Source organism: Eublepharis macularius, chromosome 5, assembly GCF_028583425.1.
Source record: "Eublepharis macularius isolate TG4126 chromosome 5, MPM_Emac_v1.0, whole genome shotgun sequence".
In the NCBI taxonomy this organism is placed as follows: Eukaryota; Metazoa; Chordata; class Lepidosauria; order Squamata; family Eublepharidae; genus Eublepharis; species Eublepharis macularius.
The window spans coordinates 50,492,383-50,520,295 of NC_072794.1; the positions used below are offsets into that span (position 1 = coordinate 50,492,383).

The window sequence follows — 27,913 nt, forward strand, 5'->3', positions numbered from 1 at the left end:
TAAAGACTGGGATGTGGCTGATGGGAGAGGTTTCCCAGTGTTTGTAGAAGGGATTAGCTCCCTGCTGGCCCAGAAGTACCTTCATCTGCTGAGAACCAGATGCAAACAGTCTGTCGGGGATGATAAAGTATTATAGTGGTGATGAGCAGAAAGGCTATACAAAGAACAGATTTTCTTTCTCCCCTCCCCAACTCCTCCATCTCTGTGGTATGGCAACATTTGTTAGTGTGATTTTGTGGATTGTTGATAAACAGACCCACAAAGGGCAGTTTGCTTATGCATCTCTTCCAGACACTGGAGCCTCCAAATTGGTTTAAAGTTTTTGAAAATACAATGAGGCTGTCTGTCTGGAGGATTTCCTTAATTAAAAGTAGTTTTTAAAAGTTCTGCAGTCTTAACATGCTCACATACACACTAAGTGCCCCATTCAGAGCAGTGAACAAGGTCAGTGTTATTATTATCCGCATAATATAGCTAAGGCTGAGAGGAGTGGCTTACCCAAGGCCACCTGCTGAATTCATGGCAGTAAAGGGATTCAAACCAGCAGAGAGCTGATTTGCATCCCAACCACTTAAACATTATGCTGTCCAAAAGGAAGTTGACCCCAAGTGTAACACAACCCCCCAAAAAATGTTATACTCAAAAAAGTTTTTTTATGTGAGCCCCCTCCCCCCTTTTTTTTGATGGCATACCTGGTGGGGGAGAAATCTAGGTTTCTTGTCTGGGTACCTAACTTATAAACTGGCTAGCTCTCAGTGCAACCCCAAGTGGAACTGCAGCTGCTAGGATAAAAGCAATAGAATTATGTACCCCTTTTATAAAACTGTCCTTTTCAAAAAACATATTACAAGGGACTCCCACAGGTCAATTCTGAGATGTATAAAATCTCAACAAACAGGAGGCAAGAAAGCTTGCAGTTGCTGGACAAGCTGGCAAGCAAAACTGGCAAGGAAGGCCTCCCCAGGAATCCAGGAAGGTGCCAAGAACTTCTTTTAAAATGCCGGAAACAGCTGGCTGTACTATATATTTAGGGTAGTGATGGGATCCACACATCACTTCTTTCACAATCAGTAGGGTCTATTTCATTTTGTGTCTGTCCTACTAGGTAGCAAACCATTCTTTTGCCTCCTGTAGAACTCTGCTGATGTGCGTCAACTTCAAGATGGGAAGGCAGTGAGAAACAGAACAGTGCCTTCCTGTGTTATTTATTCTGGCACAGCAACTAAAGGGCTCTGGCCCACCTATGAAGCATCAAGCTTGGGACAAAGACTCCCCTTGCCAACTCAATAAATAAATTGCAATAGGCTACCTTAGCATCAAATTTGGGACATGGGAAGATTTTCAGGGAAGGGGAAAAGAAATGACACAGAATGGTTTCAGTAAGATCTATCTATCACATTTTTGTCCTGTCCTTTCTTCAGGGAGCACAGGACAGTGATCCTCACAATCAGCTCCCTGATACATGTTAAGCTGAGAGAGAGTGACACAATTTGCTTCACGGCTGAATAGAGATTTGAACTTGGGTCTCACTGCCCCTGGTCCAAATCTCTTATCACTACATCATACTGGCTAGTGAAATATTACTCAATATTGGTAGCCGCTGTATCTGACTATATTCTTACTTTCAGATTTCTGATCATCAATACAGTGGTGTGCTGCATTACATCATAAAAGCCCTTGTCAGCTATCTCCAGACATATCAGAAGGGAGAGAGACATGATTCACAGGCTGCTAGTTAACTTAAGTATAATTTAGGAAGACTTCAGACAGAACACTGACTCACTCTCCAACAACACTTTAATAATAGAGGGCCACTCAGAGTTCAAAGCCACCTGCTAAGATCCCCACTGTATGTCTGCATCTAATCTCTTCAATGGCTCCCATAATGAATGCAAGAGTGCATTCACCTCTAAATGGATCAATGGTTTTGAAGCTATTTCCAAAGAGCAGTTTCCCCAAACAACTCACCCTCAGCAGTTGCTGTTTTCTCAGCCTTCAGCCATCCAGATCCACGCCAGTAAGACGGCTGCAAAGGGAAATACCAAGGTCGTGGTATCCCGTAGTCTCCTAAAACAAAAATAAGTTGGTAGGGTGCACAAGCTTCTTTGTATTTGCCATGGGGAAGAGCCCATCTATGAAGTCTTACACTGCAACAATTACTTGCCATTTCATTAGCAAGTAATTTCATAAGCTGCACATTAGATGTTCTAACAAAGCCCAGCCACCCACCACACCACCCACTGCAGATCAGCCTCAGTTCTGACATTTTTTTCAATGGTGCTGGGAGAAAAGAATATACACATTATCTATGGCTCCTTTGAAATGACTTTTGTTTTCAAAACTGAAACTGAATTTCATTAAAGAATTAACCTTTCTTCTGGGCTCAGTCCAGAGATGGTTTAACAATCTGCTTTATATGCCTTGGCGTGTCTGCCTGCTAACTTTTGAATGGAGAAATTCCCAGTTCTCATTATTAACCACTTCAACATCAGTTACCCTAATCACTATGCCAAGTTCTATTGTACCACAAAGTGTCTGATTCCAACTGAAGAACCATAAACTCAACTTTTATTTCAAAATTCTGCAAACAAAAAAGTCTAGTGAAGACAAAACACTATTCCCACCACTGGCCTTAACTGCAACTGCAATGCCAGCCATGGTTAAGGCTTTTTTTTTCTGGGAAAAGAGGTGGGGGAACTCTCACTCAGGGCAACTCCCAACAGGAGGTGGCGCCCCATCACTATACACGCATGCGGGACTTCTGGGAAGTGACGTCATCATGCACAGTGCGGCCACACACACACACACACAGGAGAAAGAAAGAGAAAAGAAGGGAAAGAAAGAAGGAAAGACATGGAAAGAAGGAAAGAGAAAGGGAGGGAAGGAGGAAGGGAGGAAAGGAGAAAGAGAGAGAGAGACATGGAAAGAAAGGGAGGGAGGGAGGGAGGGAGGGAGGGAAGAAGGAAGGCTTCAGCTGAGACAAGGGGAATTCCCCTGCTCTCAGGTGAAGTTTAAAGCCCACTTGGGGCTTCCCTGGCTTCATAAACTGCACATAAGCTGGCTGGCAGGGAAGTGCTGGACTGCTGGAAGAGGTGCCGGAATGCCGTTCCACCGTGTTCCGGCTGGAAAAAAACCCCCTGCTAACGGCTATCCCATCTAATTAAGACCCAATTTAAACATTTTCCTGGTGAAGCAAAGAGTTTCCCTGTTCAGCCTTTGCATAAGCTCAGCATCTTCTTTAAACTGTGCAGCAATCCACACACAGTTATGCATGCTTAGATAGCACACCTGAACTCTTCAGATCTCTTATTTGCCAATGAAGCATGTAGAACTGCTTTGTTGCCGCACAGTATAAAATAAGATGCTGAGCCCAGGCAAAGTAGCAAAGCAATGCTTCTTTGTCTCACCTGTATCACTTTTATATCAGGCCTAAAATTTGAGACCAAATTTTCAAACTTTGATGAACCCCATAACAGGTCCTAGAACCCTGTGCAATCCTCAAGAATTCCTCATCATAAGAATATTCATGGAAAATTTCCTTGAGAGTAGAAAACCACAACCATGACATATTTTATGACCTCTTTTATTTACGGAATTTCTTGCCAACATGCAGGGATGATTAGTTGGCATCTCATCATCTAATGAGCAGAGACATTTCCCTTAGGCTATATCTCTAGATATAGAATATATATATCCAAGTTCAGGAGAGGAACAGAGAGTGAATTAGAAGGTGCTTGGACAGGCTGAAATTGAATACAGGAAGGGGCAAAGGGCTTTGAGCTTTGCTGAACTTAAGGCAGCCTGTGGAGTTTCAAGTATTTGCTTTCTGGGAATCTGATACAGAACCCTTGATTTTGCTATCCCTTGAAGTGTGTGTTCTATTTGATTCCACTATCATTATTATTATTTATTACTTTCGACTTTTATTCTGCCCTCCCCACACAAACAGGCCCAGGGCGGATTACATCAGGTTAAAAAATTTCTAACAAAACTTACATCTTAAAACAGTTTAAAATCAACGGACAGCACAGCAGTACAATATAAAGTTAAAATATACAAGGTAGCAACAGTCAGCTAATCAGAGGCAATCAATCTGCCAATTTAAAACTGGATGGTGGACGCCTCTAATAGGGAGGGATCCGATCTTCCCTTCTCCTCTATCCAGGCCAGTGGTGGCCTAGCCTAACCTCAACCATATGCCTGGCGGAACATTTCTGTATTACAGGCCCGGCGGAAAGATAGTAATGCCAGCTGAGCCCTGGTCTCACTAGACAGAGAGTTCCACCAGGTTGGAGCCAGGACCAAAAAGGCCATGGCTCCAGTCGAGGCCAGGCAGGCCTCCCTGGGGCCAGGGACCACCAATGGTTGTTTATCTCTTGATCGGAAACAACTATGCTTTGCTTGTATATTTGTAAATAAACAGACGATACAAGCCATAATAAATTTCCAGTACTCTGCCATCCAAAGGAAATAGAACACTTTCATACTGCTCCTAGTTTCCTCACCTCTCAGGGAACATGAATACTGACATATTTTGTTCCTTATCTCAAATTATCATTTAAATGAACATTTGTGTTTTCTTCTTGGCATACATTTAGGTAAACAATACCAGTATGAGAAATGATCCTTTTTTGAATCTTATCTATATTTTTTTCCCTTCAGGTCAATTTAATCCGTTTTATCACAAATGATCTCAACTGCTTATTTCTTCCAGGAGGTTTCCTAAACAATGTTTTTTGATATTAAGAATGGTGAGATTATTTTACAAGCGCTAGATGTCAGTTAGGATTAGGAACACAAGAAGAGCCTCAACTAATTAGACAAAGGACACATGGAATCCAGCATCTTGATTCTAACAGTCAGATGCTCCACAAAGCCACCAACTAGACATAAAGCCATCAATCTTCCTCTGTTGTTTGATTGTCAGCAACCAGTATATAGGATTTTTTATTACAATGTGTACACTTGTATTTCATCTCCTTTGACATTTTGTTGACTATTCACCCCATTTGGAGATATCCTGCCGGAATTAATAGTGTACTTTGGTCTTTGCTATCCTGAATGATTTGATATCTTCCACAAATTACAATACTCAACTGCACGTCCCTGGCTCTGGATCATGTATAAATGAATTAATAGTATGGGTGTCAATACAGATTCTTGGGGGGGGGGGATTGTAACTTCCTTTCTTTGTGCAAACTGCTTATTCCTAACCTACAACCGGAGAAAGTGTTATGGCTAAATCAGAGGTTGGATCCACTAGAATGTTTTCATGGACAAAAGGGTTTCTGTAATGTATTGGTCGAACTGTAGCTGATAGAGAACTCAAGGCTTTGCTATCAGTGGCCACTAAGTACGGGTGGCAGCAAATCAGGAGAGCCAGATAAAGACCAATCACTGAGCTGTAAATAAGTTACAATGTATGTGAGTTATGCAAACGAGGGTATTCTAAAGTACGTGTTCTCATTGGCTATAACTCTTTGGGAGGGAAAACTGGTATGTATATATACTGAGGATTTCTGTCAGTTGTAGTTGTTGTGTGTGTGGTTATACTGAATAAAGAGCTGTTGGTTTACTTCAAGTCTGAACCCACTATTTAATACTGGCGACGAGGATGGGATCTCTGATTGGGTATGCAGCCCCAATACCAGAGCGATATCACTAACAAGGTGCTTGGGTAGGCAGCCCCAAGACCTAAGCTGAAATCTTAAGCGTGAGGAATTGTCACCTCCGCCATCCGACATACGCTCGCGTCGTCCAGAAGGCAGACATGGCCGCTAAGGGCCACTTTGAACCGTTTGACTCAACAGCCGAGGACTGGGAATCCTACATTACCCGCTTCGACTTCTACCTTGAGGCGAACAAGATTGAAGACACAGATCTCGCGAGAGCAACGTTCTTCAGCGTGTGTGGGCGTTCCACGTTTGATATAGCACGGGCACTAGTGGCGCCAGCCCAGCTTCAAACTACACCGTTCGACACAATAAAGAACAGACTCAAAGAACACTTCTCACCACAGCCATCAGAAATAGCCAGCAGACACGCGTTCTACAACCGCAACCAAGCCCAAGGGGAATCCATAGCGGCATTCGTCACAGCCCTCCGGCAGGCAGCCCAGCAATGCAATTTCCCTGACCTAGAGATGGCACTTCGGGACAGGTTGGTGTGTGGGCTGCGAAATGAAAAACTACAAAGACGACTCTTTGTGAAGAAAGAGCTGACTTTCAAAACAGCGCATGAGGAGGCACTCGCTGCTGAAGCAGCAGAACAGTCTGCAAAAGAGGTCCGGCAGTCGCACACTTCCCCATCATCCCGCAGGACCGAACAGGTACATCAGGGGTGTGTAGAGGACCTGTCATCATCAGAGGATGACGAAGAAGAGGTCCTGAGAACTAAGTTCCACGGCAAGCAACCGGGGGGGGGCACAACATTTCAGGGCACCCCTTGCGCAAGCTGTGGAGGACCTCACTGGAGGAAGTCCTGCCGGTTCCGGGAAGCACAATGCCGGAACTGCGGGAAGATGGGACACATCGCTCGAGCCTGTCGCTCCGCAAAGAACCAAGTCGGATCGCCCAAGTCCAGCCACAAGTCAGCACTGGGCTACAACAAGGCACCCAACCGCAAGAGCGACTGCCATACAGTCACTATACGCCACGCTAATGTAACCCAGACTAGTGAGTCATCAGTGCAAGCATTACGACCTCCAAGCAGCAACAAAATAAAAGTAACCGTGAAAATCCAAAACTTGCCATGTGAGATGGAAGTCGACTCAGGGTCCGCGTTATCCATCATCTCGTCACACACCCTCGAGCTGATATGCAGAAAGTCATCCACACCTCATCTTGAATCAGCAAACATGGTGCTGAAAGACTTCCAAGGCCGCCGCGTGCCGATCATGGGCATCGGCACATTCCAAGTAAAGTACAAGGACTTTATTGGCCCACTACGATTAGTGGTAGTTCAAGGCCGCCAACCTAGCTTACTTGGCCTCGACTGGTTCCGCCCTCTCGGCATCCAAATCGCAGGCGTGCAGCGGCTGCATTGTGATGAGGTAGCATCAGTATGCAGAGAGTTCTCAGCAGTCTTCGACGGGGCCCTTGGTAATTACACAGGACCGCCTGTCTCGTTTGACTTAGACCCAGCCGTGGCCCCCATCTGCCTGAAGCCTCGCAGGGTTCCATTTGCGCTCAAGCCAAAGATAGATGAGGAACTGGATCGTCTGATCGAACAGGGGATCCTGGAGCCAGTTTCTCACGCTAAATGGGAAACTCCCATAGTAACCCCACTGAAACCCAATGGAGCGGTCCGAATTTGCGCAGATTATAAATGCACAATCAACAAAGCACTACAGCAACATGCCTACCCAGTACCAGTCGTGAGCCATCTCCTGGCATCGCTTCAAGGGGGAAAGATTTTTGCCAAGCTTGATCTGGCACAGGCTTACCAACAACTACCTGTGGACGAGGCGACGGCAGAAGCCCAAACGATCGTGACACACCGAGGGGCGTTCAAGGTTAAGAGACTACAATTCGGCGTCAACGTCGCCCCAGGAATTTTCCAAGGCATCATGGAAGGACTTCTACGCGGAATTCCAGGCGTCATTCCGTACTTTGATGATGTCCTAATCGCGGGGGAGTCAGAAAGCGCACTTGCAGAGAGGCTTCGCTGTGTCCTTCGCAAACTACAAGACGCCGGCTTAAAGGTAAAGAGAGAGAAATGCCAATTCGCTGCTGAGAGTGTGGAATTCTTGGGATTCCTCATTGATGCAGCCGGTATTCATCCCACATCAGCAAAGGTACGGGCCATTAAAAGTGCACCTCCTCCAGGATCAAAGAAGGAACTACAATCCTTCCTGGGCCTATTAAACTTCTACCACGCATTCTTGCCGCATAAGGCCTCAATTGCAGAACCCCTGCACCGCCTTCTAGATTCCTCCGCCCCCTGGGGGTGGGGCAGAAGAGAAGCCGCGGCGTTTGAAGCAGTAAAAAAACTACTGTCGTCAGAGAGCGTGCTGACACACTTTGATGAGAAAAAACCACTCGTACTCGCCTGCGACGCCTCCCCATATGGTATCGGAGCCGTCTTAAGCCACAGAATGCATACCGGGCATGAAGCACCCATCGCCTACTTTTCAAGAACCTTGTCGGCCGCGGAACGAAACTATGCCCAAATAGACAAGGAAGCTCTGGCAATCGTAGCTGGGGTGAAAAAATTCCATGATTACCTCTACGGCCGGAAGTTCCTCATCGCAACCGACCACAAACCACTCCTGGGACTACTCTCTCCAGACAAGCAAACGCCTCAAATCCTTTCGCCCAGAATGCTGCGGTGGACGGTGTTCATGTCTGCCTACTCCTACGACTTACAGCACCGCCCCGGCAAAGCAATGGGACATGCCGACGCCCTGAGCCGCCTGCCACTTGCTGACCAGGGGAACGACCCATCTCCAGCTCATCACATCATGCTGCTGGAAGACTTGCCGAGTCCACCACTTAGAGCCTCCGACGTGGCGTCACACACTGCTAAAGATCGCACCTTCAGCCGCGTTCTCAACTGGGTGTGGAGGGGGTGGCCATCAGGCCAGCTGGCCGAAGAGTTTCGGCCGTTCCTCATTAGGCAGCACGAACTCTCAGTGCACAAGGGCTGTCTGCTATGGGGAAATAGAGTTGTAATTCCCAGCAAACTGAGACAACAAGTGCTGGAGGCACTACACAGCGGACACCCAGGCATAGTCCGCATGAAGGCAATGGCGCGCAGCTATGTTTGGTGGCCAGGCATGGATAGGGCTATCGAGGAATGGGTCCGTACCTGTCAGCCGTGCCAAGAAACACGCCCAGCTCCAGCGCAAGCCCCAGTACATCCTTGGGAGTCAGCGAGAGCACCCTGGTCGAGACTCCACATTGATTTTGCAGGGCCATTTCAGGGACAAACCTTCCTAATAGTTGTGGACTCTTATTCAAAATGGCTAGAAGTTGTTCCCGTCTCCACAATGACTACTGCTGTGGTCATTAGGGCCCTACGTCAGCTGTTTGCAACACACGGTTTGGCTGACACGGTAGTGTCAGATAACGGAACACAATTCACGTCAGCGGAGTTCCGGCAGTTCCTGGCCAACAACGGCATCAGGCAAGTCACGTCTGCTCCGTTCCACCCTTCCACCAATGGGCAGGCAGAACGGATGGTGCGGACAACAAAGGACAGCCTTCGGCGAATCAGCCAAGGAGACTGGCAATCGCGATTGGCTGCGTTCCTGTTACAGCAACACGTCACGCCGCATTCTACAACAGGGCGTAGCCCCGCTGAACTACTAATGAACAGGAAGCTCACCGTGACTATCGACAGGCTGCACCCCGACCTAGCGGATGAGGAAAGGCCCATGCCGGAAGGAGAGGTAAGGACCTTCCAGCCGGGGGATCTCGTATATGCCCGCGACTACAGCGGACGTCTGCCATGGGTGCCTGCGACCGTGGACACCACAACGGGACCAGTGTCATACGCCGTTGTCGCTGCGGATGGCAGGAAACTACGAAGACACGTGGACCAGCTACGACGCAGATGGCCGACCAGGACAACGGGAGCCGAGAGCTTACCAACGCCCAGTGAACAGGATACCATCCCTCCAGAAACGGACAGTGAAGCTATACCACAGCAGGCACCAGCGGTCAGCTCACCGGCTGCAGAGGCAAGTACTACCCCCGAGAACCAAGCGGAACTAAGTAACGGGCTACCAACTGCCCAAACACCGGCTCAATTGTCGGACGCACTTTGTCCCTCGCCCCAAGTGACCTTACGAAGGTCCCAGCGGACTCGGACTACTCCCAGCCACCTGAAAGATTATATTTGTTAGGAGGTCAGTTCTGACTTAGGGGGGAGGAGTGTAATGTATTGGTCGAACTGTAGCTGATAGAGAACTCAAGGCTTTGCTATCAGTGGCCACTAAGTACGGGTGGCAGCAAATCAGGAGAGCCAGATAAAGACCAATCACTGAGCTGTAAATAAGTTACAATGTATGTGAGTTATGCAAACGAGGGTATTCTAAAGTACGTGTTCTCATTGGCTATAACTCTTTGGGAGGGAAAACTGGTATGTATATATACTGAGGGTTTCTGTCAGTTGTAGTTGTTGTGTGTGTGGTTATACTGAATAAAGAGCTGTTGGTTTACTTCAAGTCTGAACCCACTATTTAATAGTTTCCATCTGCAAAGTACAATTTCTCACCTCCCCCATCCTCCTGCAGCTCCAGATGCCCCCCCCCCCGCCCCTTGCAGCATTTCAGAGGGCATTTGGGCGGCAGCAGGATGAAGGATGCAAAAAAGTTGTGTTCTGCAGATGGAAATCCTTTTGTCCATGGAAACGCTTGGAGCGCATGTGAATGGCAAGTGAACAGGGAGGAATACATGTGAGTCTGTTCACTTGCCAGGCAAGTGTCATCCGTCACTTGTAGCTTGGCTCTCAGTTGCATCATAGCCTGGGTATGGTACCGGAGATCTGTGACCAGGATCTTCTTTTTAAAAAGCAAGTTCAAAGGAGCCATCACGTGGGGTGAATCAGAGCAGGAATGCAGTTTTGGTATGGGGTTGTTTAACATTTGCCTGACCTAAACTGCCCTTCTGCCAAAAAGCTATTTTATCTCAAGGAAACACACAAGTTTTTTTATGTTTTCCCCATGAGGTAAATAACAGGATTGAGAGGAGTGCAGATTTGAGGAAACAGTGTGACCCCTCCCGCTCTTCTAGCACTGTCACTCTGAGTTAATTTAGGTAATCTGTAATTGCTTTTGACTTTAAAAAAAGGAAGATTCTGGTCACAGATTTCTCATATTATGTTTGGTTACCCTTAGGCTCCTGTCCTGGTTGCAGAAGCACATTTTTCCTTGTTGTGCCATGTGTGCCCTTCTATATATGGAATTGGGCTACTTTTTCACCCACCCAACCAAATTACAGCCAATCATTACAGGAGTCTACCAGGTCAGAGGCTAGAATTTCTAGGCAGACTTGAGCCCGGGCACCTCTAGCACTACCTGGAAGACAGAAAGTAGAGACCAGAGACTGGAATGAGCCAACATAGGGTCTCTCACTGAAACACACAGGCCTCCACCTATGCCTCCCTCCAGGCTGGGTACTGGAACATCTGTCTGAGTGGTATTCACTCAACATCTAACGGACAGCCATATTTGCAATTACCTCAACCAAAAGAGGCACATTTACTTCCATCCCTAGCATGAGGTCTGCACGTCAGACAGGCCTGCAACTTTCCCATTCAATTGGTGGTGTCTCTTTCAAGATGGGAAGGCCCACTAGGCAAGGGCTTTGCCCACTTTCCTGAAACACAGGGCCAATGCCACCTTCAGGAATGGCATGTCAAAGAGCAAAATTTGGCTCACAAGCTATTGAGTATCACTGATGTATCAGGTTCCAAGTTTTAAATGAACATCTTAAACAATTCTTTCATATGCAAAATCAGTGTTGTAAAAGAGTGGATCTCACACCTTGTAATGCTTCTTATGAGTGAAACAAGGACTCGGTATTAGCAACTGTGGACACCTAATTTGGGGTGACAATGATTTTATACTGTTTAATGGGTAGTCTAATAATGTGATGTTTGATATATAGAATAATGCGACTCGCATTAGAATAAAGGCACCTACATCTGCTTCTATTAATAACAACAACAGAAACATTTAATTTATATACTGCCCTTCAGGATGACTTAACACCCACTCAGAGCAGTTTACAAAGTATGCCATTATTATCCCCACAAGAAAACACCCTGTGAGGTGGGTGGGGCTGAGAGAGCTAGAAGCTGTGACTGACCCAAGGTCACCCAGCTGGCTTCAAGTGGAGGAGTGAGGAATCAAACCTGGTTCTCCAGATTAGAGTCCTGCACTCTTAACCACTACACCAAACTGGCTCTTTGGTTTAAACCATGAGAAGATATGAAATTAGTATATTTAACTTTCCTGAGCTAGAACAGATAGGGAGTAGAAATAAATAAATACAAAGCTTTCTTGTTCTGTACACAGAAACATCCCAGTAAGTTAAGTAACATCATTTTTTAAAAAAATCATCTAAAATAAATAGTAATGTGTGAGTTTTGGTTCTGCAGATAAAATCATTTGTGGTACTTTGTTTTGACTCTTCAATACACATAATATGTGGCCAGACGGGTTTCTTGAAATGCAGAGGAATATTCATTTCTCTCCTTCAAACAGATACATTGATTGAAATAAAGAGACCCATGAAGCTCAATTGTATGCTCTTTTACACAGCATTAGAACACTGGATCAGGGGCTTCCAGCATTAGTGGAAAGGAAACTTTGAATGGGTACAGGGAGTCACTCAGGCTTTCATAGCACTGCTTCAGTGCACTAGGGAATTCCCTGCATTTAAAGAAGCTGGGGGGTGGGGCAGAATGCATTACAAATGCCTAAAATGGCACTAAAATATCCCTGCACAATTAAACACATCAATCCAAGCGATTTTCATGTGATTTAGTCCCAATGAATTTGCATTGGATTGTGACCATAGACAAAAAAACATTCGGAATGTTTGCTTTTTTATTGAGGAATGGAATGTATGATTTCGGCAAGCTCTAACACAGTAACTACAAAGTAGGATTTATGGTATTTTAATCCCAGTTGTCCAACATTTTGGTTAAATTACCAAAGACATGATTTTCCCCAATAATAGTAACAGTTACTAGAATGCGACTGCCATTTAAAATACGCAGAAAGAATAACATACCTGGAAAGACATTATCCAAGTACCAAGTGAGCAATCCATAGATAAAAGCATCAAAGAGCATCATCTCTATAGAGAGCAAGAAACTGTACTGATCTCCTTCCAGTGGGCTGGTTTGGATGTTACTCCACTGTAGCCCAAGACCTTGCTCCTCATAGCGTGATAAATATTCTGTACCAAACCCAAAAGCCACAGGGGAAAGCAAGCTCTAGAAAAAAAGGGGGAAATGACATGAATTGACAATATGGAATACTTTTACAAAATTAGGAAAAAATCTTAGAAATGAATATAGCCTGTAAAGCAAATGAAAAGGGGAAAACTGGGGAAAACAAATCTATGTTCAACTACAGGTGGGTGGCTTTCCTTTTTTCTACTTCATCATTCTTCTTCAAACCTCCCATTCTACCTGCCTTACAAATTTCTTTGAGAATTGGCTTCACCCTGCCCAGCTACTTCCATTAATTCACGTTTATCTTTTTTCCCCTTGCAGATAAGATGTTTGAGCAACTGTGTACACAATAAAATGTATTTTTAGGTAACGGAAAGCATAGAAATTCCAGCTCTTTAACACTCTTGACAATTCTTTGCTACAAAATGCAGATTTGTAAAATAAGACTGCCTAGATAGCAGTGGAATTAATGCCAGGAAAAGCCAGGCCAGGTTCATAGTTTTTACTGCCATCTTGATAAGGACGTTTGTATTCTGAAGTCTATAGAAAGCTGTCTATTCAGCTGCAGCAAGACCCACTTATAACATAATGATAATAACATTTGATTTATACACCACCCTTCAGGACAACTTAACGCCCACTCAGAGTGGTTTACAAAGTGTGTCATTATTATCCTCTTGACAATCACCCTGTGAGATGGGTGGAGCTGAGAGAGCTTCTAGAAGCTGTGACTAGCCCACGGTCACCCAGCTGGCTTCAAGTGGAGGAGTAAGAAATCAAGCCTGGTTCTCCAGATTAGAATCCCACAGCTTTTAACCACTACACCAAACTGGCTCTCCACTATTCAAAGTGATTTGCATTTCTGTCAATTTGTAAAAAAAATAAAAGCCTCAAGGCACATAGTAAATAAAATGATCTGTGAGCAGCAATTTTAATTATGTGACCATGTGCTGGGTAGAGTAATTGTAGGCTGTTTAATTGTTAAAATGTCCAAGAATGCTCACCTGTTCACTTCAGTTAAACAACGGTCATTTTCACGTCTTTGCGCAAAATTGTGCAAAATTGTGCAACACTCACAGAACGAAGGTGTCTTCATAGCACGATTTTTGAAGTCATCGCGCCACAAAATGGAATCAGGATGGGCTGACGTCAGAAATTGCGCCATTAAAAGGAAGCTGATGTAATTGCATGGTTGTAATGTTTGTATTCTATTGTATTATTGGTTTTTAATGTTTGTATTTCTATATTAATATTGTACTACCAGTTCTAATGTTTGGATTTACATTGTTTTAATAGTGTTACCATACGTATTCTGTAAACCGCCTCAAGTACTAAATACAGTGGAGAGGTGGTATATAAGTCAAATGAATAAATAAATAGCCAAAAAATGCTTCTCTCCCATGTATCCCAGAGCTGTTTCTTGTGCAAACTGTAGCAAGCATCTTATCACTTCATGCTGTTTTTGCAGCCCCTTCCAACCCTCTGAATGAGTGTTTCCAGGACTGCAGGAACTGCATAGAGTAATAATTGTGTGTAGGTCGGGGAGGGAGGGAGCTGGAGTGAGGAAGGACAGGTGGATGAGATCCCTCTCCTTCCTCTTCCACAAGTACAACTGCACAGGTTGGTTTCACCTGACTGACCCTCCTCACTCCACCTCACTGATTCAGATGGCTATTCCTCTGCCCAGCTGGTTCCTCCACCTGGATTCCATGACCCTGGGAATGATCTTTCCAGGACTGCAGGAACACAAGGAAACTCTGTATGCCTTCTGTGCATGGATGACTGGATACACAATAATAAAGGAGATTATGAAAAATAAAATACATTATGCAAGTCTGTATAATTTGTACGGGTTTTTAAATCCCTCTTGTTACTGGCACAGAACTGAGATTGCCTAGGCACAGCATTTTGACTTTTTTTTAAAAAAAAGTGCAGCACCAATGCAGCTTCAGTCATATTGTGGTGCCACTAGGATTAGGAGGATTACAAACAAGGGGGAAACTAAGCCTTGGATCAACTTTTCTTTGCCAGCCGTCAAGTGCTCTTCAGCAGATGCTCACACACTGAGATAAAAAACCTGGGTATACTGCAATGATATGAGAAAATGTCAAAATGATAAATAGCTCGGAACTGACACAGTCAGAGACTGAGAGAAGATGCCTTAGGTCACAGCCTTCCCGTGAGGGAGGGAGTAAATTTTCTCACCGCAATAATCTTCAGCTTAACAGTCAGCCAGTCCTGCCAGGCAAAGCAGACGATGTGAGGCAAGTACAGTGTGAAGTAGATGACTCCGCTGCAGGCAGCTGCCAGATTAGCTTTGGAGAAGAAGGTGCTGAGCAAAAAGCATTGCATGATGCTTGCTGTGGTGAAGGTCAGCAGGAAAAGGAAGAGGAGGCAGGGATCGCTATAGTGAAGCACTTTGCCATACTGGAAAAAATAATCAAACAAGAAGAGATTCAGTTAATCGCCGTCTCTTGTTAAGAGTAGAGGTCAGACTCCAGTGGCACCTGCTAATCTGTGGCAAACCATTCCTTCCTACAGCTATACAGCCCGGAAAATCCACAACCATCGTTCTCCGGCTGTGAAAGCCTTCGACAATATATCATTCCTTCCTAGTTAGGCATTTATATCAAAGTCAGTTAGATGATGTTAAATGCAGGTTGGGTTGGGGAAGTGTGTGCGCATGTGCACATGCACACAAACGTATCAGGCCAGCAGATTTAATGGCTTCCTCAGGGTTTACTGAGGAACCAAGCATTATTGGGGGGGGGGGGGGGCTGGTACAAACATGTACCAGAGAAAACAACAGTTTTGGTTGCTAGTGGGGTTGCCAGGTCCACCTATGATTACCAGTAATATGCCCAGGGTTTAGGGATCCTAGGTGCCCGCTGGTGGAGGGCCATCTCCCAGCAGTTTACCTGCTTGCTGGCAGGAGGTTTTGGGCTGCCTGGAGATTGCCTGCCACTGGCAGGCACCCTGGGAACACAGGTGACAAATGCACTCTCAGCAGACTCAACAATGTCACTTCTGGAAATGGCATCATCGTGCCAGTCATGGAAGGGTTCCTGTGCTTCATTTGGGGCCAATTCTCAAAGAATCGGCCCTGTGCAGAGCGTGGGAGGACTCCTGCAGTCGCTGTGATGTCACTTTTGGAGGTGACGTCATCACATTGGTGCCTGGAATGCGCATGTGTGAGTCACACATGAAGAACACACTCCTAGTAAGTACTGGATCTCCCCCTTTCCACTGGGAGGGTATAGGGACCTGGGAACCCTGCTATTGCCAAAACCCAGCTGAGGCCTGGAGATAACCCAGAACTACAACTGATCCCCAGATTACAAAGATAATTTTCCCAGAGAAAACAACTGTTTTGGTTGGTAGTAGGATTGCCAGGTCCACTTAGGTTACCAGTCCCCCACTGTTCTTGCCCTCCGCCCACCACCACCGCTTACCTGGTAGCATGGCCAGTCTCTACTGTCCAAATGCTTGGGCATCTTTGGGACGATAATAGTGCTAACCTTACACTGTTTGTACTGCCAAGTAGGTGATAGCAGCATGGCCTTCCCTTCAGACAAGCTGCTGCAATGCCTTTTACTGCAATTTGCAAGAGAGTGTGGCATTTCATGGAGGCAACAACAGAGGTGCAGTTTTGGATCAAGATCCTTGCATAATATTATCTCTACCACCATCAAGGTAACCTGGCCCTTTAAGGACCAGGAAGTGAAAGCAGAGAGGATGAGGGTAACTGCTCTCACTGTAGGCACTGCATTGCCTTCTCAGCAGCTTTTAGAGACAACAGTTCAGGAACTAACTCTCAGGTTCCTAGTTCTACGCTTTCTTCTTCTCAGTCCCTGTAGCATACATTGGTCTCACCCATCTGACCCTAACCCAATGGAAGGAGAACTTTGAGGTCCAAGGGATCCAGCATTGAGTCAGGGCAGTTGTGCCTCTTGCCTGAGAGTATGTTAGAAATTCTGCCATTGAAGAGGTAAAGGCTGCAAAGATGCTAGCTGGATGGGGAAGCAGAAAACACTCTCATGTACCCTACACAGAGTTCTTTTTGTGAGGGTACAGCATACCAGCACCTTCTGGGTCAGTGGTGGTCAGGGCCTCAGTCCAGAGGGTGGCAGAGCAGGCCTCCACCTTCCCATAGCAGCCAATCTAGTATCCTTTCACAGCTGCTGACATCATTAGCAAGGTCTGCAGCTCAAAGATGAAGAGCCCTGAGAAGGGAAGGCCAAACCTTGCTGAGCAATTGGCTCAGCCTTCAGTCGCCCTCAGCCTCAGGAGCTGAGCTGGGGAGAGGGATGTCCTGGGGAGCAGCTGGGGCAGTCTGGCCACTTAACACGGAAATCTCCCTGTGGGCTGCTGCCCTAGAGGCTACTGGTGGTCAGGATAAGAGCAAGCAGAGCCAAGTCTTAGCAACTCTGTCTGAGCCTTAGGGGCCACTTGACCTTGACCCTTCATGAGCCATGCCATTCACCAACTTGCACTGCTTCCAGGTTGGAGGATGATGCAGTGGGTGAGCTAATGCCAATTGCCAGCGGGCTGGTAGCAAAGCAGGAGACAGTTTGACTGGGCCCACGACCATTTTCACTTCCCAGTCTGCTCCTGGGTGGCATATGAATCTGGGGTAAGAGGAGACCACAAGCAGAAGAGAGTATAACCAACATAGGCAGGTAAGTACCGGCACCTTTTTTTAAACAAAAAAAAAATCCACTGACCCTACATAATGGACTGCAAGGCAACAGATATACAACTATGCATATTAACAAAATATTATCACTGTAAGTAGCAACATTTGGCAGGCTTTGAAAAGACCAGCAGCTACTTGGGCTGGGCAAAGAACTATGCATTTGCTATTAACAATAAAGGAAGGTTTCCTCTGATGAAAAAGCCTTTCCTTGTTGATGGAAGTCTTAGCGGAAGAGAGTCATATGATTCAGCTTAGTGAAACAGTCCTAAATATTTTCTGTTATTGATGGAGGATACCACCGACATGGTACTTAATATAAGTTTGTGTATTAATAGCCATATGGGAGGGAAGGCAGCATGGTACAGGTTGATCTTGTCAGATTTCGGAAGCTAAGCAGGGTCAGTACTTGGACAGGTGACTACCAAGGAAGACTCTGCAGAGGAAGAAGGCACTAGCAAAACACCTGTTTCTCACTTCCCTTGATGGTCCCTTGCCAAAGTCACCGTAAATTGATTGTGACTTGACAGCGCGCGCGCGCGCGCGCACACACACACACACACACACACATTGATAGCAGTGGTTTTATGTCAGTTACTGATGTAATTCTAGCATTCCTCGCAGTCTTTCTAGATATTATTTTGATCAACATCATTCCCCTTTTCTTTTGTGCATTGGGTAGAAAAGCAGAGCAAGAAGCCTGGGATCACAGAGTGGAGTTAAAACATGCAACACAGAGGACTTTTCCTGGGCTGTTGGGTAGAGCATTAAAGAACCTCCCATACACACTTGCCCCAAGAACTTTCTGAAGTCACAAGGTAGACCCTATGTGGGTAACTTGTGAAAGCAACTGCCTCTCATTACTCATTAAGCTTTTGCACAATTGTGCATGAATATCAGCTCCTGAAAAGGTACCAGTCACTACCACATTCCAATGCCTGACTTTGCAGCCGCCCTCTGTTTATCAGGAACAGACTACTTTGTTATAAACCAAAATCAACCCACTGTGCTTCCAGTTTTGGGGCATATGGAAAGTACGTGCATATACCATGGCTGAAACCATAACATTTTCTTCTTCCAGCATCGATGTCTTATAGTCACAAATTTAAGTAAGTCAGGAAGCAAATTTCTTTCTTAAAAAAAAAATACTGAATTGTTAGAACAAATCATCATCCTCTCCTTTCCCTAACTGACAGTCAACATCTGATAGGTATGGAAAAACAACTCCTGTATTGTCAAGCAAAGTGTCAACTAGCTTACTACACTGTTGGTTTCCTAACAATGAAACAGTGCATTTGGTTAATGAACGATTCTTAGATTACTCCAAACCAGGAAAGCTGCTGGAAGAGGCTAAGATCTACCGGAAATGCAAGTGAGCCAGTGGATGAACTCTGGATGGCTATTGGGATGCACATACATTTTCTGGGAATCAAGAGCTAGCGTGGTGCAGTGTTTATAGAGCCAGACTAGGATCTTGGAGACCCAGGTTAGAATCCTCACTCTGCCATAGAAGCTTGCTGGATGACCTTGGACCAGTCTCGCTAACCTACCTCACAGGGTTGTTCAGGCCTAAAACAGAGGAGAGAACTATGTGAGCTGCTCTGGGTTCCAATGTAGAAAAGGCAGGATTCAAATGAAGGAAGGGCCCCATGGTGCAGAGTGGTAAGCTGCAGTACTGCAGCCCAAGCTCTGCTCACAACCTGAGTTCGATCTTGGGTTCAGGTAGCCGGCTCAAGGTTGACTCAGCCTTCCATCCTTCTGAGGTCGGTAAAATGAGTACCCAATTCCCTGGGAGTAAAGTGTAGATGACTGGGGAAGGCAATGGCAAACCACCCCGTAACAAAAAGTCTGCCAAGAAAACATCATGATGCGATGTCCCCCCATGGGTCAGTAATGACTCGGTGCTTGGGCAGGGGACTACCTTTACCTTAACCTTACAAATGAAGTAAATAAAATTAAAAATGAGCTTCTTACAGTGAACATTGGGGATTTCAGCAATATAGTAAACTTATCAACAACTACTCTAGTTTAAGCCCACTGATTGGTGGAACCCTGTTTAGGATTGCACTGTTAAACAAGTAGAAGAGAGATTCGTTCTTTAGTCATAGGTCCCTTATCCATGATCATTTTTTGACAGGAGTTATAAGACTGATACCACAAGAGTTGTTGTGTCCCATACAGGGTGTGTGCTTGCTCCTGAACAGCAGTAATTATTAGCATTAAGAAATATTACACTTGCGCAAGGAAATATGTTGCACCAGAATGGCAATTATAGCACCACATACACCCCCAAATACTATAGCTGTTAGATTAATTCTGGCATTAACTCATATAAAAGAATGTGTCAGCCATCAGTGTCTGTGATTATAATGCCAGTGGACTACTGCCAGCAGTAATCTTGTAGTTTACTAGTATGTCAAGGTGGAGTTCCAGCTCTCCTAGTTTATCCCTGTGAGGTACAAAAGTAGTGCCAGTTCTATTCTCTTACCACTAGTGTTATATAGGGGTAAAGAGCTCAAGGTGTTGGATAACTATTTGCCCCACTGGGGAAACCACATGTACTGATAAACTGCAGGTTAATGGGATAAATAATGCCCACCAGGGCTGTTTTTGGTTGGGAAAGTGGCCCATAGAGAACACTTAAAAGCTGACTCTCCCTGTACACCACAGTCCTGAAGCTGAAGGTGAGCTAGCTTTAAAAAATAAATATAAATACATGTCCCAACAGAGAGGGGCATTTAAGCAGCATGTCCTTGTGTGGGGGCACCCTTAAGAAATGACTTATTTGGAACTTATTTCAAACCAAACAAACAGTGAGTCATGATAAATGAGTCAAAGGGGTAAAGGTTCGTCACACTGAGGTTTTCTTATTAAAAGACCTAGGCTTGGCTGTCTTCTTGCAGCGACTGAAATGTTTAGAACGTGACCTGACAGCCTAATCCGACCTGCAGCACTTGTTAAGAAGGCAGTCTTTTGAGTCTCCAGTGAATTTATCTCTCTCTCTTGTCAAGTGTCGATGCTGCCTTTGGGGGCTTCTCAGAGGCATGTGCCTGCTTCTACGTGCTCAAAACAACCCAGGTCTCCAGTGTGTCTCCAGTTCTTATGTATAGCTCCTATTGTTTCTTGCTAGCAACTTAATACCTGCCTTGCAAGTGTGAAATGGCACGTCTGGGTCTTTCCAAAAAGAAAAAGAAAAATCACTCACCCCAGGTGATGGCTTACCGTAATGACTGCTGTCAGGAGAAAAGTGCTCACAGCCATCATGATAAAGCTGTCAAGGAACCATGTGAACCAGATCACCCCATTAGTGACCCCCCTATTCTTCATGGTCTCCTTTAGTCTCATTTCTTTCTCCAGTACAATGCTTTTTACTATCATGGAGACAGAATAGATCCAAGCCAACACCATGAAGATGGGGAAAGAACGGTTCAGAGTAATCATGAACCTGCCAGGCAAAGAAACAAAATACAAATAAAATAAGTTGTTGATGAGGGTCAATAGGAAAGGAGAAGAAGAACATAGCTATGTTATAGATTAATCCTTCCCTTTTCCCAGGGAACCCTGGGAATTGTAGTTGTATAAGGGCTGGCTGGGGATGTAGAATTCTGAGCACCTTTCCTACATTATAGGTTCTGGGACTTTTTGAGAAGGAAGAGGAGGACTGAACACTGTCCATTGCTCAGGTTTCAGAGGAGGACAATCTCAGAGTCACAGAGATAGAGAGGCTGGGGATCTGCTTATCTTACTTTCTACTACTTTGCTGCTATGCTTTGACGTGTAGATTACTAATCTCAGGAACTTCCTCTTCATGACACCTCATCTTCCTCTTTGACACACTCTCCTCTCTTCTCCATCTTGCAGCCATGGATGCAGGCATCTTTAGACTAGATAGCTAGAAAGCAGGGCTGCCAGGTCCCCCAGAGGGGGTGGGGGATCCCCTGCTCCCAGCCTCCGCTCTCCCCCCACTGCTACCCACCTGGCTGGCAGGGAGAAAAGGTGGGGGAACAGACCTCCCAGGAACACTCCCAGTGTGGCATGATGACATCACTCCCTGGAGAGACGTTATTGTGCAGGCCCTGGGAGTGCACCTACGCTTCATGCCAGGTGAGTTCTAGAAGTGATGTCATTGCACCGCATCAGAAGAATGCATGCAAAGAGAGTAAGAAGGTGAGTGCTTACCCCAGGAGGGTAAGGAGACCTGGGAGCTCGACTAGAATGAGATCTGCCTCTCATCTTTCTTATCCTGTATGGAGTTCCTACAATAAGAACTCTTATTTCATTTCTAAAGCTTAACCAAGACTCTGAGTGTAAGTTTGTTTCTCTCCACACATGCTCTGCAATACAGGCTCCCATGTCTCACCTTTCTCCTTGCTACGCATCTCTGTTAACATTTTGGAAGAAACCATGAAAGTTAAGTTGGTACAAAGTCTGTTTAAGATTGTAGTAGGTATACCTTGTTAAGTTACAGCAGTGATTTTTTTAAATACACTATGCTCCTACATCATGGCTAAAACTGTTAGAAGCATTCAGAAGGGAGAAGTAGCCCAACTTCAAATTGAATCAAGTGGAATTACTTTGAAAATCCTAGCTTGTAGTTACTGTAATTGTCACAAGGGTACATAGGAGAGGAACAAGAGGCATGCTTTAGAAGCACAGAGTATCAACAGCTCCAAGTCCCTACTCCCATTTATTTGGGAACCACCTATAAATTAATTTAAAGAGCAAAGCAAGGGAAAGTAGTGGAGGCAATAAAAGTCCCACTCCAGTGATTCAACAGATAACTCATCTATGCTGACAGAACAACAAATATTAGTTTGTTTTGTTTCCATGTTGTTCACATCTGTGGGGATGCAGCTGTTCCTGTAATACATTCATATTCTACCCTTTATCGAATAGGCTCAGTGCACTGTATACTGTTCTCCATTCTCTATTTTATCTTTGCAAGATGCCTGTGAGGTAGGTTAGGTTGAAATTATGATTGGCTCAAGGTCCCCTACTGAGCTTCATGGCACTGTGTGGAATTTGTACTTTCAGTGGAATTTGGACTATACTTGCCAAAGGCCCTTGGATTTCTCCAGGTCAGAAAGGTGACACCTTCAGATGGCACTGCACACTCTTAAATTATGAGCTATTGTGGATCTCTTATAAGTAGCACTGATTTCACTTTACCAGTTTTCACAAGTTCCAGGTCTTATTTTGAGCCCACCAGACAATTACAGCCAGAGCTCATCTCTAACCAGTTACCTTTCTCAAATCCTAGCTCTAGAGGCAGACTCTTCTCTTGTACAAGCCCACATCCCTGAGCTGATAAAAATCATGTTAGCACATGGAGATGTAGCAATTAAAGAGGAACAAAAATAAACCTACATCATGTGTTTATGGGGATTATCACCAGGCAGGGAGAGACAATTTGGAGCCAAAAGTAAGACCGTGGCTAGATGGCATCAGCTGGATAATGAAGGAGCAAGTAAGATATGACACAGAGGTTGAAGATTTCTTTCCCCAGGCCCAAGCTGCTAAGAGAATTTGCTACCGTGCAGGTAAAGAAAAAGGGGCTTTCTGAGACTGAGCATAAGCTGTGTAATTAAAAGAAGGAATAAATTTTGCTAGTCAATACTATACACTTCGTGGAAGAGATTTTTTTGTAAATGATATTGAAGCCAAAAGATGGCAACCCTAAGGACCTTGCTAGGTGACCCCCGGTGCAATCCTAAGAAGAGTTACTCCTGTCAATGGCACTGCAGTTCACACTGCTTTGTGGTAAAGCTCCCCAATCAAACTCCATTTTCAAAACACTCAGCTGCACGGCATACTTATTTTACAGTATATCTAATCACAGAAATGGCAGCCTGGGAGAATATCTTCTAACTTTATATCGCATTCACAAAAATTCATTTGCCAAAAAAGTAAGCTATATTGTTGAATATGGGAGCAATCTTAAGCAAGTCTACTCAGAAGTAAGTTGCATTTTTTTCAATGAGGCTTGCTCCCAGAAAAGTGCTCTTAGGATTACACAGAATGAAAATCAGCCAGATGTGCCAATGCAGCGCATACAATATTACCTGAGCACATTTCAGAGCTGCTTCATGTATGACATGATGCACGTTAACATGTGAAAATCATGCAAGAGTCTATTTTAGCATAACTAATTAAAGTGAAATAGACATCATAGTTATTTTTAGACATGAAGTTTATGCATGGATATTGCCCCTAAATGGAATTTCTCTCTAGGTAGGAAATATATCATTTATGAAACAGCCTTTATTTGATGGTGGGTGAATACAAATAGATGTATATTTTACCTCAGAGTTGCTCCTGATCAGAAATCCAAGGAAAATTTCCTTCACTATTCACTATCCTTCACTGGAAGCTATAGACTTCCAGTTCCCCATTTGTAGCAGGCTAACTATAGCAGGTCACCATGTTAATTTACATTCCACTGTTTGTTTTTTAAAAATCTACTTCATTTATACCCCACCTTTCACAAAGTGGTATACATCGTTCTTTTCTGCATTTTATCCTCACAACAGCCATGTGAGGTATGTTAGGCTGAGAGTGTGTCCAAAGTCATCCAGTGAGTTTCCATGGCAGAGCGGGGTTCCAAATCTGGGTCTCCCAAATCCTAGTCTGACACTAGGGAGGGGTCATGGCTCAGTGGGAAAAGCTTCTGTTTACCATGCGGAAGGTCCTAGGTTCAGTTTCTGGAATCTCCAGGTAAAAGGATCAGGTAGGGGAAATGTGAAAAAACATGTACCTAAGACACTAGACAGCTGCTGCCATTCTGAATATTGACTTTGATGGACCAATGGTCTGATTCAGTATGGTGTGTTCATGTGACACTCTCACCACTAACTCACAGATTTGAAAGTTACATTAATTTTAAAAAAATCCAAACACTGTGCTCAACTGCCTGTACAGTGTTTGTTGTCATTTTGACTGGCTTTAATAGAAGTTATTATATGGCTTGTAATCTGATTTTTCTTTAAACCAACATGGCAGGGCTATGTGGAACTTCATCTTAAAAACAACACTGTAGGGAGTGACCACCAGAGGGCTCCCTGTCTTCATTGGTGCCATCTTTCTTCACAAATACACAAGACATGCTGCTGTTGAAGAAAGGGCTACCCCATCTACTACAGTCGAGTTTTGAAGACTGATATTATCCTGAAACAATTTTTACAATGGAATAATGAAATCTTACAGAAGTAGTATCTCTTTCTCCTAGGGTTGCCAACCTCCAGGTGGTGGCTGGAGAGCTGGAATGACAACTGATCTCCAAGTTACAGAGATCAGTTTCCCTGAAGAAAAATACTGTTTTAGAAGGTGGACTCTATGGCCTTCCCAAACTCCACCCAAAAATCTCCAGGAATTTCCCAAACTAGAGATGGCAACCCTAATCTCTCATATGACGCCACTTACAGAGATATCACTGGGCATAGGCATTGTGCCGCTTTGAACAGAACCCTTCATTCTGTGTCAAGGAGAGACCTGGGGTTGATGACAGCTGATGAGAAATCAAAGAAAGGGAGAAAGCGAGACCCTTTCTGGTCCCTCCCTCTTTAACATGAAAATGTCCTCTCTGGCTAACCTCTGGGGTTTGATATCTAAAGAACTGCAGAAGTGAGAAGCTGCAGCTGTGGGAATTGCCAGTTTTAATTAGAGTCTGGCTTTCTATACTCATGTGCTCTGATGGCATGACATGGGTCTTCACTTTTTGTGGAGCGGTACAGACAGCTGAGCCCAACAAGTCCCATGCAAAACTGCTCAATACTCAGATGTGTTACTTCTGCTGAGACTTTAAAATCTCCTGGCCGGAAATGGAAAAGAGCCAATGGTAGCCTGGGAGGTATAATATCTGGTTGCTTAGCCTGCTTAGGGCTTGCTAGAGGTCAACTGCTTGTATCACATGCAAATACATGAAAGATCTTGCAAAATCCTTTTATGCCAGCCAATGTAAAATTTATCCAGAGATGGGGGAAAAAACCCATTTACAGCTTTGTAACATAGGGCTGTTTCTTGACATCATATTGATTCTTTTGTTGGGTTCCATTAAAAAGCCAAAAAAGGTGTTTGTTTTTCAATTAGTACCCCTCCTTTTTTTGTTTCACAGGACGTGTGGGGGGGCGGGGGGGGGGGAAATCTCAGCTACAGACTCTGCAACTTCTCTGGCATTCTCCTGCTGTTAATGAATCAACAGAAGGTTTTTATTTCAATGGAGATCACAGGCCTCTAATGTTTCTCTCTCTTTTAGGTATTAAAAAAACCCCTACAGTGCTTTGTTTTTTGTTCAGGTTTCCTTATCGCAGGCTTAATGAGGGCAGCACAATCCCCAACTCCTTGGGGAGAATTTGCCTGAAACCTTCATCCTGGGATTTCTCCAGCTTTTCAACAAGATCAAAGGCAAAGGCTTCAGAGCATCCTGTAAATGCCAGCATGCCACCCAACCAGCCATCCAGTTAGTTCAGAGGGAGATCCACCAGGGATGCATTTACTCACACGTCGTCTACAAAGCACGGGTAGGGCATTTGTTGCAGGTAGATCCCTGAAGGCACTTCAGCACTGGTTTGGGTTTTGATAATTCCATGCTCAATCATATCTTGTAGGTAGGCAAACCCTCCCCAGATGTAACGTAAATCATCCACTGGGTCAGCTCTTGGCCCAGGATCCCAGTACCTGTGAAGGAAAAACAACATAGCCAGGCACCTGATGGGGGGATGGGGTTTTGACCAGTGCTTTTTCATTATTATTTGCAATGCAGAAATGTAGCATTGAGAATTACAAGGTGGCAACATTACCTTGCTGCGTGACCCACTCCTATAACTCACTCACCAAATCGTCCCCTCTTCTACTAATCCACAAGGTAGGGTCTGGAAAATAAATCTGCTCTGTATCACTATGTAAAGCAAGACTACAGTATCAGCTGGCACGTATATGTTCGAAAGTCTCCTTTGATTCAGGGGCAACTCTATCATTAGGCAGCAAATTTTGGCAAGGACAGTAAAATGTCAATTATTTTGTTTACCATTATGTTGTCAGGGATAGCACTGCCACCCCATTTGGATATTCTGCCTCAGGATCCAAAATGTCTTGACTTGAGCCATCACTGCTCTGATTTTTTACATCCTGGTTCTTACCAACTTGCTCTTAGGGCCATATGGCAGGCAATGACTTGGGTCATAGGCCGTCGTCACACGGGCCCTTATTTTGTCAGTTTTACACTAGAAATCGTTTCTTCTGTTATCGTTATTAGAATGGATTCTCCCATCTTTTGACGACTGCTTGCGCTTCCAGTCAGTCACATTAAAAGGGAAAAGCGCAATTCGATGGTCAGTCAAAGTGCCTCCAGAAATGGGGCCCTAAAAATCCCGCCTCTTTTTAAAAAAAAATTTTCCCACATATTTGCACTATATCGCTCTTCTATTATACCAATGTTGTGCTGGGCCAACCCAAAAGCCAACCGTGATAGGTAGCAGAGGTTTCCTGCCCATGGCAGAATAGCGCTATAGCGCAATAAGGCTGGTGTTTTTGGAAAAAAAATTACTTTGAGGCTTAATTGCGGGTTGCACTGGGGCTTGTGGGAGTGTAGGGCAGGAGAATCAGTGTTAGGTGGGACAGATGAGCTGGGAGAGTGAGCGTTTTGGTGTTGCAAAGCGTTCATAGTTGATCCAGGGCATTCACATGGAAGCAGATAAAGACAACATAAAGAGTCACAAGGTGTGAATTGGGGAGAATGGCGAAATCGCAAGACAGCCGGAATAAGGTGAGCATTCAGTGGGAAATGGTGCTAGTTTGGCGCTAAATTTATGGCCATGTGACGACGGCCATAGACACATTGTGAGATGAAAGGGAGCTATCACCTGTCTTTGATTTTGTTTGTTTTCTCCACTGCATCTATATCCATACGTATCTTGTATGTCACATGAGGTGGCAGCTGGTTGGTTGCTACATTCAGGTTAGGAAAGACAATAGCAGCCCAAAATTTATTTTCCTCCAGAAGGTAGTCGGCGTGATGAGCTATTTGAGTTTCATCAGCATGGCCTTCAAATTTATCAAGGGTCAAGCACTGTGGAAAGTCATAAAGAGAGAAGACACAATGGAATGAGCCAGCCAGTCATATTCACTGCAGATATAAAATGGCAACCTCCTTGGTGTGATCCAGGTATCTAATGAGGAAAGAGAGTCATTATCATTGTATTCCTTCTTAATCAACATTACACACAGAACTGAATGGTTTCCCTCACACACCCATGTCACATGGGCCAAGTGCCTCATGAGAGAGAATTCTTTATTTAAAAGCCCATTCACACTTTA

General features: G+C 44.8%; 1 protein-coding gene across 1 annotated transcript in view; it reads right to left on the minus strand.

Annotated features, from left to right (window-relative positions):
• Positions 1-27,913, minus strand: part of ABCA4 (ATP binding cassette subfamily A member 4) — a 165,086-nt gene that overhangs the window by 86,489 nt on the left and 50,684 nt on the right. Inside the window, exons 12-17 of the mRNA XM_054979825.1 lie at positions 27,460-27,665; positions 26,099-26,275; positions 20,825-21,047; positions 15,115-15,336; positions 12,744-12,948; positions 1,969-2,067 (exon numbers count right to left, since the gene is read on the minus strand). Coding sequence (XP_054835800.1) covers positions 1,969-2,067; positions 12,744-12,948; positions 15,115-15,336; positions 20,825-21,047; positions 26,099-26,275; positions 27,460-27,665 — 1,132 coding nt within the window. The remainder of the gene's footprint in view (positions 1-1,968; positions 2,068-12,743; positions 12,949-15,114; positions 15,337-20,824; positions 21,048-26,098; positions 26,276-27,459; positions 27,666-27,913) is intronic.